The sequence below is a fragment of the Dipodomys merriami genome, unplaced genomic scaffold (genome assembly GCF_024711535.1).
Source record: "Dipodomys merriami isolate MVZ:Mamm:240054 unplaced genomic scaffold, mDipMer1.0.p SCAF_28, whole genome shotgun sequence".
NCBI classification, from domain to species: domain Eukaryota; kingdom Metazoa; phylum Chordata; class Mammalia; order Rodentia; family Heteromyidae; genus Dipodomys; species Dipodomys merriami.
This window is the reverse complement of record NW_027204270.1, coordinates 17143454-17159860: the sequence shown is the minus strand read 5'-3', so window position 1 is coordinate 17159860 and position 16407 is coordinate 17143454. Positions and strand designations below refer to the sequence as shown.

General features: G+C 48.2%; 1 protein-coding gene across 4 annotated transcripts in view; it reads right to left on the bottom strand.

Annotated features, from left to right (window-relative positions):
* Capzb (capping actin protein of muscle Z-line subunit beta) overlaps positions 1 to 16407 on the bottom strand; it is a 123157-nt gene that overhangs the window by 105671 nt on the left and 1079 nt on the right. The window contains exon 1 of one of the 4 annotated variants that reach the window (XM_070037797.1): positions 16182 to 16287. The exons of 2 other annotated variants lie outside the window; for them this stretch is intronic. In XM_070037797.1, the coding sequence (XP_069893898.1) occupies positions 16182 to 16271 (90 nt within the window). In that variant the 5' untranslated portion in view covers positions 16272 to 16287. Of the gene's footprint in view, positions 1 to 16181; positions 16288 to 16407 lie in introns of those variants that run through there. One more of the 4 variants, XM_070037796.1, reaches the window with a different exon arrangement.

The following is a 16407-nucleotide window of genomic DNA, read 5'->3' as shown; positions in this document are numbered from 1 at the left end:
CTGCTCAGCTCCACAGGGCCTAATCAAGAATGGAGCCTTTACCCACAACTACCAAGATCTCCACAACCCCCATGTCACTGGGGCCAGACCCACTCCCAGAGACAGGAGCACATGCCTGTCTTACGACAGGAAGAAAGGAACTCCTGACATCCTTATCACTCACTGGAAAAGCCTCAAATCTTCACTGAGCTGATGCTTCTCCCAAGCTAACTCCCCCACAAACATAGCCAGAAATATGTACAAAAGCCAGGCATGGTGAGCCAAACATGGGCACAAGCCTGTAGTCCTTTACTCTGGAGGGTAAGGGTTAGAGGACAGCCTGGGATTCGCAGAAAACATCTATACCAAAAAAAAAAAAAAAAAAGCTGGGTACCAGTGGCTCACGCCTGTATCCTAACTATTCAGGAGGCTGAGATTTAAGGCTAACAATTTCAAAGCCAGCCTAAGCAGGAAAGTCTGAGAGACTTACCTCCAATTAATCACCAGAAAACTAGAAATGAAGCTGTTGGCTCAAAGCAGTAAAGCACTAGTCTTGGGCAAAGAGCTCAGAGATAGCACCTAGGCTCTGAGTTCAAGTCCCATGACAGACAAGACCAAAAAAAAAATCCTATTTACATCTTAATTTTATTTTCAAATACTATCTCACTATGTAGCCTAGACAACCCTTACTTGTCTGCTTCAGCCTCCTGAGGATTAAAAGTGTATACCCACACCCAGATTTAAATCTTTTTCTTTCTTCTTCTTTTCCTTTTTTGCCAGTCCCGGAGCTTGAACTCAGGGCCTGGGCACTGTCCCTGAGCTTCTTTTGCTCAAAGCTAACACTATCATTTGAGCCACAGTGCCACTTGCAGCTTTTTCTGTTTATGTGGTACTGAGGAATTGAACCCAGGGCTTCATGCATGCTAGGCAAGCATTCTACCACTAAGCCACATTCCCCAGCCCTGAGATTTAAATCTTATTTTAAAGCACCATCATTGTAACTAACTCTATGTATGAGAATTAAATGGGCTGGGCTTCTGGGGACATAACATGTTATGTGCAGATTCTATTGTTTCCAAATTTGTCTACTTGGTAGTTTTATTTTTAACTCCAAAACCAATACAGTTAGTACCCTGGTATCCAAGGAGGACCAGTTCCAGAACCACCCACCTCCCCACCCCAAGGCAGCCCTTTACATAACATGGTGAAGAACTTGCATTTAACCTAGGCACATGCTCCTCTATAGTCCAAATCATCTGTAAGTGGCTTATAATACCCAATAATCAGCTGTTGCACTGGATTGTTTACCAAGTGATCAAAAATGTCACATGTTTAACATAAACCCAGTTTTCTCCCAATTATTTTTGGTCCATAGTTTGTTTGATCCGAGAGTTCAGAGCCCACAAACACGAAGAACTGTGCTGACCCTTTCTCAGTCAGCATGCAGATACGCAGTTATCCAGCCTCAGTTCAGGCCCCAGTACTGGGTGTGTGTGTACACAGTACATTTTGGCAGGAAGGTCACCTTCTATCTCAGCTTGGCTGGAGCCATGGATCAGATTGAGGCCGTGAAGGTAGCTAGGCAGGGAGGTCATGAGGAGGTAAAGGTAGCTAGGCAGGGAGGTCATGGCCAGCTCAGGCAACCTGGAAGACCCAGCCAGGCAGAGGCTGAGCTTTGCTGTGCCTGGGAAGAATGCAGGGTGAGAAAACACTCCTTTCCCCTCAGCTTCAGGCCTTCTCTTCAAGATGGGACTCAAAACAAAAAGTAGGAAAAGGAAGCATATATACAGACACTACAGCTAGCAGCAGAGAAAAAGGCTCCCAAACTGTGGCTGCATCTAATCCTCCCTGTGGCCCCCAGGAAACGCTGCACACAGCACGTCACACAACACGGGCTTGACTCTGGTGCTTACTCAGTGCTATCGCAGACATTTCTCAGGCTGACATTCCATGTAACCTAAGCCTACCCTACTGTTGGATATCCTCCACTTTCTCCAGCCCTGTATTGCTACATCCACATTTCCCAGACACACAGCAGCCAATCAGGAGCTTTAAGTCAAAGGGTCCTGGGCTGGAGTCCAGCTCTCTCCCCACATTTCTTCAGTACAGCAGCCAGGAAGGTTCCCAACACCATGTTGGAAAGATGAAGAAGCTCAAAGACTGGGGCTTGGGCCTGAGTTCCCAATGTCAAATCTTAGTGTGGAGCCCAGACACTCGTGGGCTAGACAGTAGGCCCCAATCTAGCTGTCCTAGTGGTCAGAGTGTGTCCCTGGACAAGCCCCATGCCTCATGCAAGCAGCATAACTCCATGACATGACAGAGGCAAAGAGCAAAGGCTCCTGAAATCAGAGCAGCTGGGCGCAAGCCCTGACTCAGCCACTTATTAGCAATTTAGGAAAAGTCTCTATAATTACAGTTCTCATGTACATAAATTGATAGGACTGCACACTTAGGAAAATACTGGTAACTAAACAGGACAATGCATGTAGACTGGCATGCAGAGTAGTAGGTACTCTTAGCTGACTCTGCATTCAGTGCCAACCAGCACTTTTCCCAACACAAAACCTAACCAGATCCTTTCCTTTAAAATGATGGCTTCAGCTGGGATGGTGGCTCAGTGGTAGAGTGCTTGCCTTGCATGCATGAGGCCCTGGGTTCAATTCCTCAGCACCACATAAGCAGAAAAAGCCAGAAGTGGCACTGTGGCTCAAGTGGTAGAGTGCTAGCCTTGAGCTGAAGAGCTGAGGGACAGCGCCCAGACCTAGAGTTCAAGCCCAGGACTGGCAAAAAAAAAAGATAAAATGATGGCTTCAGGGCTGGGAAGGTGGCTCAGTGGTAGAGCTCTTGGCCTTGCAGGCATGAGGCCCTGGGTTCAATTCCTCAGCACCACATAAGCAAAAAGAAAAAAGCCAAAAGTGGCGCTGTGGCTCAAGTGGAAGAGTGTTAGCCTTAAGCTGAAGAGCTCAGGAGCAGAGACCAAGCCCAGAGTTCAAGCCTCATGACCAAAAAAAAAAAAAGTTCCTGCTTTAAAGGCCAGATGCTAGGAGCTCACATCTATAATCCTACTACTAGGAGGCTAACTAAGGATTGTGGTTCAAAGCCAACCTGGGCATGAAAGCCAGTAAGACTCTTATCTCCAATTAACCACCAGAAAACTGGAAGTGGCACTGTGGCTCAAGTGGTAGAGTGTTTGCCTTGAGCTGAACAGCAGCTGAGGGACAGCACCCAGGCTTAAGAGTTCAAGCCCCACAACCAGTAACAACAACAAAAGATTACAAATAGCTAGTTCACACTTATACTTGTAGCTCTTTAGGAGGCTAAGATTATGGAGATGGCCAGTCAACGCCAGCCCTGTCAAAATATTCACCAGACTCCATCTCAACAAATAAAAAATTGAGCATGGTGCAGGCAGCTGTCATCCCAGCTATGCAGGAAGTATAAAGAGGACAGCAGAACAGGCTGGGCTGGGCTGGGGAGAAATCTAAGACCCTGTTAAACAAATAATGAGAGCAAAACGCGTGGAGGCATGGCTCCTAACCAAACCCTACTTTCAGCTACAAAAGTTTAAAAATTAGTCTTCAACACGGCTGGGAAGGTGGCTTAGTGGTAGAGTGCTTGCCTAGCATACATTAAGCCCTGGGTTCAATTCCTCAGTACCACATAAACAGATAAAGCCGGAAGTGGCACTGCGGCTCAAGTGGTAAAGCACTTGCCTTGGGCACAGAGTTCAAGCCCCAGGACTGGCGCCCCCCTCACCCCCCCAAAAAAGTCATCAACACAAAGTACCTTCCTCTGTCATGACAATGACATCCTTGGGCCTGTCTGCCTCCATAGAGCATGTGAGCTGCATTCTGGGAAGCTACCCCTGCTGTACTGGGTCACTTATGCTCCCACAGCTGTAAAACAGGGTGCGATCAGGGCATGGGGACAGTGACACGAGGCAGTGTCCACAGCACCACAGAGGCTGGTGCTATGAGTCCCCTTGCTCACTGAGACTGGTAAGCACTGTGCAGGCTCTCCTGGGCACAAAGGGGCCACAGTCCAAGAGCAGACACCTGAAACTTAAAACTTCAAGACCTCCTCTTACCTGCTCCTTAGACTCAGAATTCTTTGGCCTGGAGCTTTTTAGAGACAATTCCTGCAGAATTTCTGCAGGTAGTAACAAGCCATTTTCAAATGCCCACCCCTGAGGCCTGGGCTACTATACTTCATGGACATAATTCATATTTAATCCCCTAACTATCCTGTGAAAGAAGATGTCCCTTTTACCAGTCACAAGGCTGAGGCTCAAGAGTGAAGAAGGGGTGAGTTCATCCACAGCCAGGGTGGGAGCGGGTCCCAGATACACCTTCCACTGCCCTGCTGTACCAGGCCACCTTCTCACCTAATCTTACCTCCTTATACACCTAAGTCCCAATACTCACGTGGCTTAAAGTCAAATACATATGGTCAAATTAAATAGTAACCCAGAGCCAAAGAAATCTTCTATGTTTGCAAATGTCACATAGGTCAGTAGACCTAACCTGCCTCCTTCAGAAAAGGAGTAAACAAACCAGAAGGAAAGCATGGTTGCCAAGGGAAGGAGGATAAGCTAGGAGCAGTGGTTAGCACCACACCTTGGTCCTCCTCAAAGGCTCTGGGTACCAAATGTAACTCCATGCCAAAGGTTGGCTATTCAAACTCAGAGAAAGAAAAATTATGCTGTTTTTTCCAAAAGAGTGGCTTGTATTATATCCTGGAACAAAAACCCTATTTCAAACAACCTGCTTGCAGACACAGGTACATGCCCTCCCTGCAAGGACAGAGCAAGCAAGAGGCTACAGCTGCCTCCTCCCTGAGATTCAGCACGGCCCCAGGTACACACTCCCTCCAGTAGAGGCAAAAGAGCATCCACACATGAGTCTCTTCCAACCCTAACAGCATGCTAAGAGTCCATGCTGCTAGTATTACCTTGTGCCTGGCTTTACATGTATTATAACTTGCTTAAATCTTCACAAAGCCTATCAGGAAGAGCTTTCCTTTATGTACTGGAGATCGTACCCAGGACCTCATTCATTAGGCAGGCACCCTTCCTCCACACGTTAGCCCCAGCCAGAAACAGCTACAAAGGCAAGGAGTGAGGGAGGTAGCCTGTCTGCAATGGCTCAGACCTGAGCAGGGCTTTGTTCCCAGCACTTACCCCTCACTGACCTGGGAACATGAATCTAGACTGCGGACATCACCCAGAAACTCCAAGAACAGTTAGTCATGCGACTTCAGGCCCTAGCCCACCCTGCCAAAGCTAACACCACCTACAGTCTTTGGTGTCACCAAAAGTGCATGGCCCCTACTCTGGGACAGAACCTACTCACCTCCTCCATTCCTGCATAGTCTAGATGATGATGGCCACAGCCTCATAAAAAGTCAGGTCCAGGACAGCACCCAGGCCCTGAGTTCAAGCCCCAGGACTAGAGGGAAAAAAAAAGTCAGAAACTCAAGTCCAAAGGCATCTATCTATCTGGACACAGCAAAGTCCCACATGAAGCTTCCTGTGCCTTAGTCTTTAGTCTATATTAGGTGAACCACACAAAATGTTTATTTCCAATCATTTTTTTTTCAACCATTTTTTTTTTATTTCTGCCAGGTACCAGTAGCTTGTGCCTGTAATCTTAGCTACTCAGGAGGCCAAGATCTAAGAATCAAGGTTCAAAGTCAGGTTGGAAAGGAAAGTCCATGAAACTCTTAAACATAAAAAAAAGTAGAAGTAGAGCTATGGCACAAGTGGTAGAGCACCAGCCTTGAGCAAAAGAGCTCAGGGACAGCACCTAAGCCCTGAGTTCAAGCCTCAGAACCAACACCAAAAATAAATATCCCAGCAAGTTCACATAGGTCAGACACCTTGTATTCATATACTGTTTTGTAGAATGGGAACTTCTTTGTACAACTACATAAAGTTAATTTTTAAAAATCAAAAATAAATACCCCACCAATTTCACATAGATCATCCTAATACAAGAAAACGGTTTACATTATTAAAGACCTACTAAATAGTCAACGCATTTGACAAACACCTATTGTGACAAAAACTGCCTTTCTATCAAAGTGTGGGGGGGGTTTTTTTGTTTTTGTTTTTGTTTTTCTGGTCATGGGGCTTGAACTCTGGGCCTGGGCTGTCCCTCAGCTCTTCAGCTCAAGGCTAGCGCTCTACCACTTGAGCCACAGCGCCACTTCCGGCTTTTTCTGCTTATCTGGTGCTGAGGAATGGAACCCAGGGCCTCATGCACACAAGGCAAGCACTCTACCACTGAGTCACCTTCCTAGCCCACAGTGTGTGGTTTTAAAAGTTCCTGCTTTAAAGGTCAGATGCTGGTAGCTCACACCTATAATCCTAACTACTAGGAGGCTAAGATCTGAGGATTGTGTTTCAAAGTCAGCCTGGGCAAGAAAGCATTTGAGACTCATCTCCAATTAACCACTAGAGCTAGAGCACAGCGCCCAGGCCCTGGTTCAAGCCCTATAAATGACCAACAAGAAAAAAGTTCCTGTTTTGACCCAGTGGCTTGGCTCTAGTTAAGAAAAAGAGGAACTGCTTTGGGATAAGAAAGGATTTTTGAACTGTAAGTTTTTGTCTTAAACAGCTTCTTTCCAAGATGGAAATAAGACATATCAGATTGTTCAAGAAATAGCAGAGGGTGGGCTGGGAAGGTGGCTCAGTGGTAGAGCACTTGCCTTGCATGTTCGAGGCCCTGGGTTCGATTCCTCAGCACCACATAAGCAAAAAGAAAAAAGCCAGAAGTGGCGCTGTGGCTCAAGTGGTAGAGCGCTAGCCTTGAGCTGAAGAGATGAGGGACAGTGCCCAGGCCCAGAGTTCAGGCCCCACGACCGGACCCAAAAAAATAAAAAATAAAAAAAATAAAATAAAATAAAAAAAGAAATAGCAGAGGGTGTGGGTATATTTTGAGATTAATTGTGTATTGTTAATGTTATTTTAAAGTCATCTTATGTAAATACATTTTATCCTATCCAAACTAGCCAATCACAAGGAGATTGTGAGCTCAACCAATCTGAGCAGAGGGGCAGGGCCTGTTGCAGTAGGGATAAATAGGGGAGCAGCCTGCCTGCTCTGTGTGCTTGTTTGCCAGATTTTTGGATGATGGCATACCCTTTTGCAGAAGTAGATCTTGCTTTGCTGAGACAATTCTTCATTTCTGTGTCTATCGTTGAAACTCCAATTGCTCTTGGAGCAGAGGTGGGGGGGGGGGAATGGTAGGAATTTACAGCACTCATTTATCAACAGTCTTCCCCCTAAGGATAAGAACTTACCAGGCAGGCCAAGGCAGCCAACTCAACCCACCTCAAGTCACCTAACTGTGGACTGCTCACTTGGTTTTTCCCCAGGACAGGAAGAAGGCAACACAACCACCCAAGGCTTTTCAACCAACAGTCCTCAACAAGGGGCTGCCACTGTGAGTCAACACACTACTAGCATTCACGTCACAGCCAGAAGTCAGGCATGAAAGGCACTCTGGCACAAAGACCTATCCTGGTGATACCACCCAGCACCCTCTGACAATGTTGGCTAGGCCATCATAAACATTTGCAGGCAGCTTACATAGTTCCAATTGCATTTATTTCAACAACTTGAACAAAAACCAAACCTAGTCCCAGACCTCCTCAGCCACTGGAGGGGTGAAGCGATAGGGACCTCTAATCCTCAGTTTCTTCATCTATAAACTAAGCAGCCCAGCCAAATCCTATCAGCAAGAGCTTCAGAGTGGGGTGGGCCTGGGTCTACAAGGCATCTTCCATGACTCAGCTGGGGTCTTTGGGCTTATGTTTCCTTATCTGAAAAATGAGTAAGCAGCCAGGCACCACGCCTGTAATCCTAGCTACTCAGGAGGCTGAGATCTGAGGATCTCAGTTCAAAGCCAGCCCAGAAGACTCTATTTCCAATTAACTACCAGAAGAAAAAAAAATGCCCTAAGTGGAACTATGTCTCAAATGAAAAGAATGCCAGCCTTGAGCAAAATAGCTCAGGGACAGCACCCAGCTCCAGAGGTCAATCCCAAGAACCTGCATGCGCACGCATGCACGTGTAAGCATGTGCGTGCGCGCACACACACACACACACACACACACACAGAGGCCTAGGGCCAGGTGAGAGCATTAGAGATGACCAAGGATACCCTGGCAGAAGAAAGGGGGCACTGTGGACAATGGAGACTCTAGGATGGAACCATAACCCCATAGAGGGAAGACTACTACAGCAGGACAACTTCCCAACTCCAGTACCAGCAACACTCCTGGAGACCAAGGCAAGATCTGGAATTCCAAGATAACCATTCATACCTCCATGCCCACCCTTTGCTGCCACTGCTGTGGGTAGGGTGTGCACGGTGGAAGCAATGACAGTACACAACAGAGACCCTCACAGAAGACTTGCACCCCTCACCTAGCTCAGGTCACCAGTCAATCACAAGAAAAGCAAAAGACTAATAAGTGTGGATGCAGAGCTGAGAACTGTCAGGGTGGCTTCATCACAATGCCTTAGATCAGGCTCTCCACCAGGGTATACTCAACAAAAGCTCTTCCTCCCATTCCAGGGTACCAAAGCACAGGGCAGAAAGCAGGGCAGGACCCAAGTGCTGATGAGAAGCTCCCAGCAGCAGCACAAAACAAGCAAGCCACACCCAAAAACTCCAGCTGCCATTCACAGCTACACCAAGAAGGGATAAGGCATTTGGTATCACAGGAAATGCTGTGAGTGCCTGCTCAGCATTTGCCCTCACAGAAAAGGTACAGGCAAAAGTACATTTTAATCATCTTACTATTGTCACAGACCACATAACACACTGGTCAAGAATGGCCTGCAGAGCCAGGCACCAGTGGCTCATGTCTATAATCCTAGCTACTCAGGAGGCTGAGATATGAGGACTGTAGTTTGAAGCCAGCCAAGGCAGAAAAGTCCATGAGACATCTCCAATTAACTACTCAGAAAAAGCTGGAAGTGGAACTGTGGCTCAAATGGTAGAGCACTAGCCTTGAGCAAAAGAAGCTCAGGGACAGTGCCTAGGCCCTGAGTTCAAGCCCCACAACCAGCAGAAAAAAAGTCTGCAATGGCAGGATGGAGGACGGTCCCCTAAGATTTTATCACCTGGGGATATCATAGCCATCTTAGTTTGGGTAAGTATACACTCATGTTCACCCATGGATGGACTCACCGAAAGACAAGTGTCCCAGAACATGCCTCAACACCCACTGATGCACAAGATACATTACACTTGGTAGCACCTGAGTTTCCTAATCTGAAGGCCAATATCATTGAGTGCCAGTAGCTCACACCTATAGTCCTAGCTTCTCAGGAGGCCAAGATCTGAGAATCACAGTCTGGTTCAGAGTCAGCCTGGGCAGACAACTTCTGAAGCCTCTTACCTTCAATCAACCAGCAAAAAGGGAGAAGTGGAGACATGGCTCAAGTGGCAGAGCACCAGCCCAGTGAGGCCCTGAGTTCAAGTCCCAGTTCTGGCACACACAACCAACCAACCAATACTGTTAAATCAGATAATGGCTTCAGCGCAGATCTTAACTAGAGGGTACTGTCAGCTCAAGAAGAGGAAGCTTAAGAGAACAGCTGAAACGGAAGCAGGCAATAACAGATAACTGTCTCCACTGAGCACCACTGTAAAAGCTGAGGCCAGAAAACACAGAGCTGGAATTTTCACCACTCTAGGGTTTAAACGGGCTGACCCCTAAGGCTGCCAGCCTCAGGGGCTCCACCTCCAGGGGGTCTCAGAAAAAGAGCTAATCCTCACCTCCTAAGTGAGGTTGGGAGGTAAGTGAAACCCCAGCCATCAACTACCCAAGTTTTAAAAAACCACAAGCGCCAACACTTCCCTTGCATTATGCAGTGGTAGGCATGCTATCCTTCCGTGCATTACACTTCCATACAGCAGTCAGTCCTCACAATTGCCCCGTATGGTGCCAGAGGAACAGTGCACCTGGCTGCTGTTGTGTAAGAACAGGCAAAAGGGGACCCTGGGGGGCAAAGAGCTCCCTCCAGGTTTCCAAAGATGTCCGAAAAAGATGAGTTAATGGCAGGAGATGAACAAAGGTTGACTCTGTCCCAAGGAATGGACTCCACAAGTTGGCTCTGCCCTCCTCTGTCAGAAGCAAGCTATGTGGCCTCCCCTGCTTTTAAGACTTAGAGATGGGGCTGGGAATGTGGCTTAGTGGTAAAGTGCCTACCTAGCAAGCACAAAGCCCTGGGTTGATTCCTCAGCACCACATAAACAGGAAAAGCTAGAAATGGTATTGTGGCTCAAGTGGTGGAGTGCTAGCCTTGAGCAAAAGAAGCTCAGGGACAGTACCCAAGCCTTGAGTTCAAGCCCCAGGACTGATGGGGGGAAAAAAACCCAGAGACATAGTTAGTAGGTCTCCAAAGCTGCAAGGCAGGGTCACTGAAGCATCCTCAGCAGTTTGTCCTGGAGTCAGGCTATCCCAGGCTGGCCTTGGTTCCCCATGTATGTGGAACCCCAGCCCGTCACTCTTATGGCCACCCTGCAAAGCATCCCTCCACAGACTGGGGGGGGGGGGGGGCCCTTAGGCACTTCAGTGTGTGTCCAGAGCCTAGAGCTGCAGCATGCAGGCTGGATGCAGTACAGTGGCACTGGCAGGCCCCCAGATGGCCAATCACTGGCTCATCAGGTTGAAATCCTGCTTCAGTGTGAACAGGGTATCAAGTCTGCAGATACCACTATCTGACCAGAAATAGCTGGGTGTCGGTGAAGCTCTGGGGGACGAAGCCCTGGGGGAAGCTCTGGGGGAAGAAGCACCCCTCACCCACAGAGGTAGTAAACCTCAACGTCTGGTTCTGCTTTCCGATCTTTATCTGCCATCCCCTCTTTTCTGTACCCACAGCCAGAGTGGCCAGGGCCCTCACCTCAGGCTGATGCCCATGAACGTCTGCCTCCATCTCTTTCACCTTTCCAGTCCTTCCTGTATACCCTGGCCAGAGGACTCTTCCTAAAATACCACCACTCTGCCAGCCTCCTCAAATTTCTACCTACCCTGTCAAAAATGTTGCTGGCTCCACACTGTCCCAGATCAAATGCAAACTCCTTAGCTTAGCAACTCAGGCGTCCTGTGAGCACTCCCAAGACAGAGCACATCCTTGCCTCTTGTCTTCTCGGTGCTCCGCTCACTCACTGGCTGATCATATCCTGATCCACACTGACCACTCTGTGCACCACACCCTCTCCACTCAGGCAAGGCCTGTGGGGCTTCACACCCAGCCCCCAAGCTGGCTGTGGACTGGAAGGTCTGAGGGCTTCCTAGAAGAGATGGAACCTGAGTCACGCTGCTCAGAGCAACATTTCAGCTCCCAATGAGTCTTTTCTAGTGTGATTTCCTTCTGATGCACCTTCAACTTTAGATGCCTCCATCTCCTCTGAGATGGTTAGAGATGGTGGCTTCTATCTGTGTCTTTCACACTGGGGCAGGCAAAGCAAGACAATAGCCACAGCTACCATTTCTGTGTACCAGGCACTGGATGGAGGCTAATAAAAGTTTCCTCTTTTTCCTGGTATCCCTCTAAAATGTTATCCTCACACTGCAGACGGAGGAGATGAGGGTCAGGGAAGATGGGGACCTCACTTAAGGCCATGCATTGAGTGGCAGGCAGAAGTTAATCCACATAAGCTCCACTGCAAAGCCCATCTTCTGTTGGGCAGGCAGCAAAAGGAAAGGCAGCCTCTCACTGCTCTCTTCACTCCCTCACTCAACAGCTCAGTGAAGACTTCCTATGGGCCAGGGGCCAGGGCAAGGTGCAGCAGACAATCCCCTGCTCGCACACTGCTCCCAGCCTGGCAGAGGGCAAGGGGGTCCTCCAGCACCGACCAGGCTCCCAGAGAACAGCACTGGTCCCCAGATCACAGCAAGCCTGTCCCCCATGGACAAAGAGGGTCGAGCTAGGTAGGGATGTTCTCCCCCCAAGGCACAAGCCTAAAGCCTCACACACTTCAAAGCAGCACCAGCAGGTAGTAAGAAGCAGAAGAGGGGTCCAGCCAGCCCTGCAGTCATGAAACCCAATTCTTCCAGAGTTACACAGTGGCTAACCACATACCCTATGCACCTCATCTTAAACGGTGGGAACAGTTAATACTTAAACAATTATGTGCTAGATAACATTCCAAGCATCTGGCATATATTATCTCATTTAACCCTCCTTATGAGGAGGTGCTGCTATTACCCTCAATCCTCCTGGCTCTAAATCTAATATGCTACACTGCCTCCTACCCAAGGCTGAACATTCTTCACTGGGCTGCTGCAAGGCACCTCCCATGGGCTAAAGCCTCTAGCTAAGTGCTTAACACATGGCTAATGCCCACACAAATGTTAAGTCTCCACCTCCTCACACTGAAACACTAATCTCCTATACTAGTGGGGCTGGATAGCTCAGTTTCTAAGGAGCCAAGTAACCCACAGAGGGGTTAGGAAGATCCAAGTCTGAGTCCCAGGTCTGCCACTCAGTCAGTCATTGGGCCCCTCAGATATGCAGAGGAAGGGGTTACAAGCACATGTATTTCACTTCCCCTGCGATGGTAGGCATGAGGACAGGTACCCCTCAAGGCCAGGGAGTGCAGCTGGGCACAAGCATCCTCCACAGATCACACTTTGTGGTCGGTCTGGCAGTTGTTTTCTCACTTAAATTTCAGGGAAGAGTGGCATGTCCACCTCCTGCCAGTGGAAGCTGGGAGGATGCTGGCTCTCATCTGCCTGCATCATTGCTGTATGCCCAGAACATGGGCAGCAGAGTAACCGCTTAACACACGTGTAGAAAGCAAAATGCTATCCTGTAGAGCTTCCCACGCAAGAAAGCCTCCAGCTGGAGGCAGGACTCAAGTGGTAGCAAGCTGTGGTCTAGAGTTCAAATCCTAGTACAAACAACAAAAATAATTTTATAAAGGCCTCCGTGTCTGCCTAAGAGTGAGCATCCACAGCCAAGTAGGCAGAGGTTTCAACACTCTGGCCCTTGCTCTGCCACTGAGTCCTTGTGCTGGCCAGTCTTCAGTCCTTTGCCCTTTCCCAGGGAATATAAAGGTATAAGTCTTCTACTACTAGTCAGAAAAGACCTGCTTTCAAAGGCATAGATTATCAGCTCCTTAATCTCACACTATTGCTCTTCGGCTACTTTTCTACAAGTATTCTACCCAAAAGAGTCCAGCTGGATTTAAAGAACAGGGCAGTATATACAAGTAGAGCCTGAGTTGAACTGTGTATTTTATCTATTCAAGGACCCCACCAAGACACATTAGTGCCAACTCTACTGTTTAACCTGGTAACACTATAAGGGGCCTCTCCTGTCAGCTCTAGTCAGACAAAACCATCTAAGAGCCAGAGACAACTCCTTAGGGGCTTTCTCCTCCCTTCACTGCTACAAATTCCAACATCAAGCACCAGAATTGTAACTCTTAGAATAGTAATTCCTAAATTAGAAGCTAGTGTTACATTAGGAAAAGTGCTTTGAAATTGTGAAGCACTTAGGGACAGTAGTAAGATTATTACATAAGAGAATGCAAATAAATTCCATTTGTCTAAGCATTCTTAACCAGGTAGGTGAAACTGACTCCACAAAAGCATGATCTTCACGCCTGTAATCCTAGCTACTCAGAAGGCTAAGATCTGAGGATCACAGTTCAAAGCCAGCCCAGGCAGGAAAGTCTGTGAAACTCTTATGTCCATTAAACACCAGAAGACTGGAAGTGGCGCTGTGGCTCAAATGGTAGAGCATTTGCTCTGAGCAGAAGAACAGCACACAGGCCCCAAGTTCAAGACCCACGACTGACCAAAAAAAAAAAAAAAAGCATGATCTTCACTCCAAAGTCAAGTGCATTTTAGAATCTCAAACACTATTTCTCTCAATGGAAAAGTGAGACCTAGCTATTTTCTCTACCATCTGACACAATTCATTCCCTATGGTGCAGCCCCCACACTACCCCTTCTGTCCTGTTTCAACTATCTACACTGGTTATCAGATAATTCAAGCAGTAAATAAATTTGAAGTAAGTAGGGGCCAGTGGTCCAGCCACTGGGGGCTCACACCTGTAAACCTAGCTACTTAGGAGGCTGAGACCTGAGGATCATGCAGTTTGAAGTGGTCGGGAGGGGAGGGGACGACTCTGAGGCTCTTATCTCCAGTTAACAACCAAGAAGCCTTGAACAAAGGAAAAAACTAAGGGTCAGAACCCAGACTGTGAGTTCAAACCCCAATACCAGTACCAAAAAAAAAAAAAAAAAAAAGTACTTAGGACTGTGAGGAATGAGCTATAAACCAAGGGGCTAAATTCAGACACAGACACATCCCAGAAGACCACAGTAAGCTAATTTTTTCCCTCTTTCCTTTTCTTTTTTCTTTAAGAAAGAACTGGCCTTGAGCTTGTAATCCCCCTGCTTTTTCAATGATTAGGAGTATGGCACTGCACCCAACTCTTTTAGCCACTTGAGTTCCAGGTGCCTTAGAAAACAGCTCAAGGGCTGGGAAGGTGGCTCAGTGGTACAGCGCTTGTCTTGCATGCATGAGGCGCTGGGTTTGATTCCTCAGCACCACATAAGCAAAAAGAAAAAAGCCGTAAGTGGCGTTTGTGGCTCAAGTGGTAGAGCGCTAGCCTTGAGCTGAAGAGCTGAGGGACAGCGCCCAGGCCCAGAGTTCAGGCGCCACAACCGGACCCCCCCCCAAAAAAAAAAAAACAGTTCAAAATCTGTACTGTCCAAGAGTTCAAGTTGTGTCCCACATTTAGCTGCTGTTCTCTCCATACTACTTCTCACTATTAAACAAGATTTCCTACTCAAAGCATCTAGCACACAACCCATGGCCCACAAACACTGCACCTTCCTCACTGTTAAAGTGTCCTATTATTATGTTTTTTAAAAAGTATCATTAGATTCTCAAACCCACCAGCATCTTAGTAACAGGGACCAATGCAGTCTAGAGCCTGCCAGATGTGTTCTTACTGACCTGCAATGGTTCCACCCTTCCCCTCTGCTTCCCTCCCCCCTCCCCCCATCTATGGAGTAACACCTTGAAGATACCATAACACACACACACACACACACACACACACACACACACACCACCACCACCACCACCACCATCTTATTCACCTATCAAATGCCCAGCAAACACCTTCAAGACTTTGTATTAAGTGAGCTCATCCAGATGAAATAGTGTCTAGCAGATAGCATCTTCTCTACACCTTCCAGTCTTTTCAGAACGCCCCAGTGAGAGCTACAGAGGACTCTAGAAGGCCTGAGGTGTCATGTGCTCTTCCTGGGTCATTCCTGTCACTTTCCATCACATGTGAAGGGAGAACTGTCCTTCCATACCTAAAGTGCTGCCCTGGGCAACCCCAACCGGCTGCTCTACTCATCCTCCCCTGCTTTTTGCCCTGAGAGCACACTTACAAAACTTCAGCCTGGGGGCTGGGAAGGTGGCTCAGTGGTAGAGTGCTTGCCTTGCATGCATGAGGCCCTGGGTTCAATTCCTCAGCACCACATAAGCAAAAAGACAAAAAAAGCCAGAAGTGGCGCTGTGGCTCAAGTGGTAGAGTGCTAGCCTTGAGCTGAAGAGCTGAGGGACAGCGCCCAGGCCCAGAGTTCAGGCCCCACGACCGAACCCAAAAAAAAAAAAAAAAAACTTCAGCCTGCTTTTAAAAGCCTCACCCAAAACTGTCATGGAGAAGTGGTTCTCTGCTCAGGCTGGGGCCTACGCCTACCCCACCACCTCTAAAACTAGTTTTTGATCAGCATTAAATATTAAGCATTTGTGATCAATCCAGAAAGTATATTAGCCCGTCTAAACCAGTCACTCTTGTTCAGCATCCCTTGATTAAACAAGGAGCTGGGCTCCTCAAAACCATTTAGTTCAAAGTTCACAGCAAACATCTGGAGGCCCTGCAGGGAGGTGTCTGCACAAGGCCTTGATGCAGCAGGTGAATGGCCTAGGCTCACACAGTGCGGTGACCAAAGCTTTTTTGACCAGGTGGGGCTCCTGCTCTCCCACCTAGGTGGCAGACCTTTGTAAAAGGTCCCAAAGTGGATGTTGTGGACAGGCTTGGATGGGGGGGTGGGGGGCAGGAGAAACCATCTCAGGCTGGACTAGCGCCTTCCTTCATTACCAAAACAAACACCACCAGTGGAGCTAGCTCTCTGCCTTCCAGTTCGCTCACCTGATCGGAACCACCTCCATAGTCGGCAGTTCCAACCTTTACCAGCTGACAGTTCAGGGGGAAAGGGAGGCTGCGCCTCCTTGGGTGCATCGTGTCCAGGCCATATATTGGGGCTCTGAGCCTGGTGGCACCCCCCCCCTCCCCAAGGCTGCGGCCTCACAAGAGCAATTGTGCGTTCATCCCGGTGACCCTCACAGCTCAGCTCGCAGGGCAGCTCGGAGGCGGC